This window comes from Penaeus monodon, chromosome 22 (assembly GCF_015228065.2).
Source record: "Penaeus monodon isolate SGIC_2016 chromosome 22, NSTDA_Pmon_1, whole genome shotgun sequence".
Taxonomy (NCBI): domain Eukaryota; kingdom Metazoa; phylum Arthropoda; class Malacostraca; order Decapoda; family Penaeidae; genus Penaeus; species Penaeus monodon.
Genome location: NC_051407.1, coordinates 10,445,478 through 10,447,078, shown reverse-complemented (window position 1 = coordinate 10,447,078; position 1,601 = coordinate 10,445,478). Strand labels below are relative to the sequence as shown.

The following is a 1,601-nucleotide window of genomic DNA, read 5'->3' as shown; positions in this document are numbered from 1 at the left end:
GGAAATATCAGATGTGATTTTCATTCAGTATCCTTATAACAGGAGCATCCATCCTCAAGACTATGAGGAAGCAGAGACCCGCAGCACAAGGAGGAAGCAGTTAGCATCAGGTGAACCAGGCAAGGAGATGCAGGCAATCAGCCAGCAGTTTGCTGATTGGTGGGACCAAGCACAGCAGCTAAACTTTGCACTGGTCTGGTCTGCCATTGCTACGACTTTCACTCTTAGCAACATTCGAGATGCTATCAGGTAGGATATTCTAAAATGCTGACAAGATACTGTTTTTAAGTACCATACATTTGATATTTGGGACCTCATGTAAGCCCAACATCTGTATTAAAAGATATGTATGTAATACAAAATCGTTCTCTTTCAGATTCTTGATAATACTGATTGTCACACTGACAGTTGGCTTGATGACATTCTTGAGAGAATCACATCATGTGGTGCTTAGAGTCATTCATGAAGCAGGGATATTCCTCCACAATGTGACCCCATTCCTCCAGTCTGTAATGTCATTCATGGAGAAGATCCTAGGTGGCTTGTATTTACTACTCGCCATGGTGTATAGGGACTGGAGACGATCAAGTGCTCCACCTCCACCATCATTCCAGGGTCCGAGGCAGGCACCCTTGCCCATCATGCCAAACATTGCTCCTTCACCTGCTTACCCTCCAGCTGGGCCAAGAGTGGTTAAGTATGTAGCACCAGAACAGTGGGTATATAAAAGGCAAGATAATGTTCAGCTACCAAATTGAAAAAGAATTCTATCAAGAATTGTTTTCTTGACTCCAGAATGGTGTTAGATCAAGGTGTTCAGATGGTATTGAAAAGATTTTATTTTCTACATTTTGAAAAATTGGAAGTATATTTAAATTTTTATGTACTACTTTTTGCTTTTTAGGTAAGATGATTTTCTGATAGATTGTTATGGATATATATGTAACTATGCTCACAATGGATATATATTTGATGGTACTAATCAAGATATAACGATAGTCATTATTATTACTTTTAGCAACTGCTTCATCAGTTGATAATAAGTTATTATTCTAGTCTTTCATTCTTTTTTTTCTAGTAAGATAGAACTTTATACTACTAGTCACCTAGGCTTATTGAATTAGGAAACTTCAAAATACCAAATTTCCAAGAAGAATGTGATATATTTACATTTTTATAACAAATTGTATTATTTTATTTTTAACTTCCCCTGCTCATTATGCATAGGAAACCGTGATATATAAAAGTAAAAAAGTGCCTTTTCATATTAAATTTACCATTGTGCCTGATTATGAAAATAGTTAATTTACTAAAGTCCTGAAAAATAAAGGGGTGACAAATTTTAATGTATATGATGTTACTGAGACTGATGCTAACTATTTATTAGCCATAAAAAGTGGTAGTGACCTCTGCCAACTTATATTCAGTATAGTAGCTGCTTAAATGGGAGGTTAGTTGGTTGGTTGACTAGAGAGTGTTTAATAATAGCTTAATCCTCATTGTAGGATAAGGTGCATCATTGCCTTAAGAAATTTTGAAGCATTTGTGGAATGACCTATGTGAAAAGAACTATTGGCAATATCTCCACGTACATTGGTAGA

General features: G+C 36.2%; 1 protein-coding gene across 1 annotated transcript in view; it reads left to right on the top strand.

Moving 5' to 3' along the window:
- The window catches only part of LOC119586932, a 4,164-nt gene extending 2,563 nt beyond the window's left edge, over positions 1-1,601 (top strand). The window contains exons 4-5 of the mRNA XM_037935664.1: positions 43-249; positions 377-1,601. Coding sequence (XP_037791592.1) covers positions 43-249; positions 377-758 — 589 coding nt within the window. The 3' untranslated portion in view covers positions 759-1,601. The remainder of the gene's footprint in view (positions 1-42; positions 250-376) is intronic.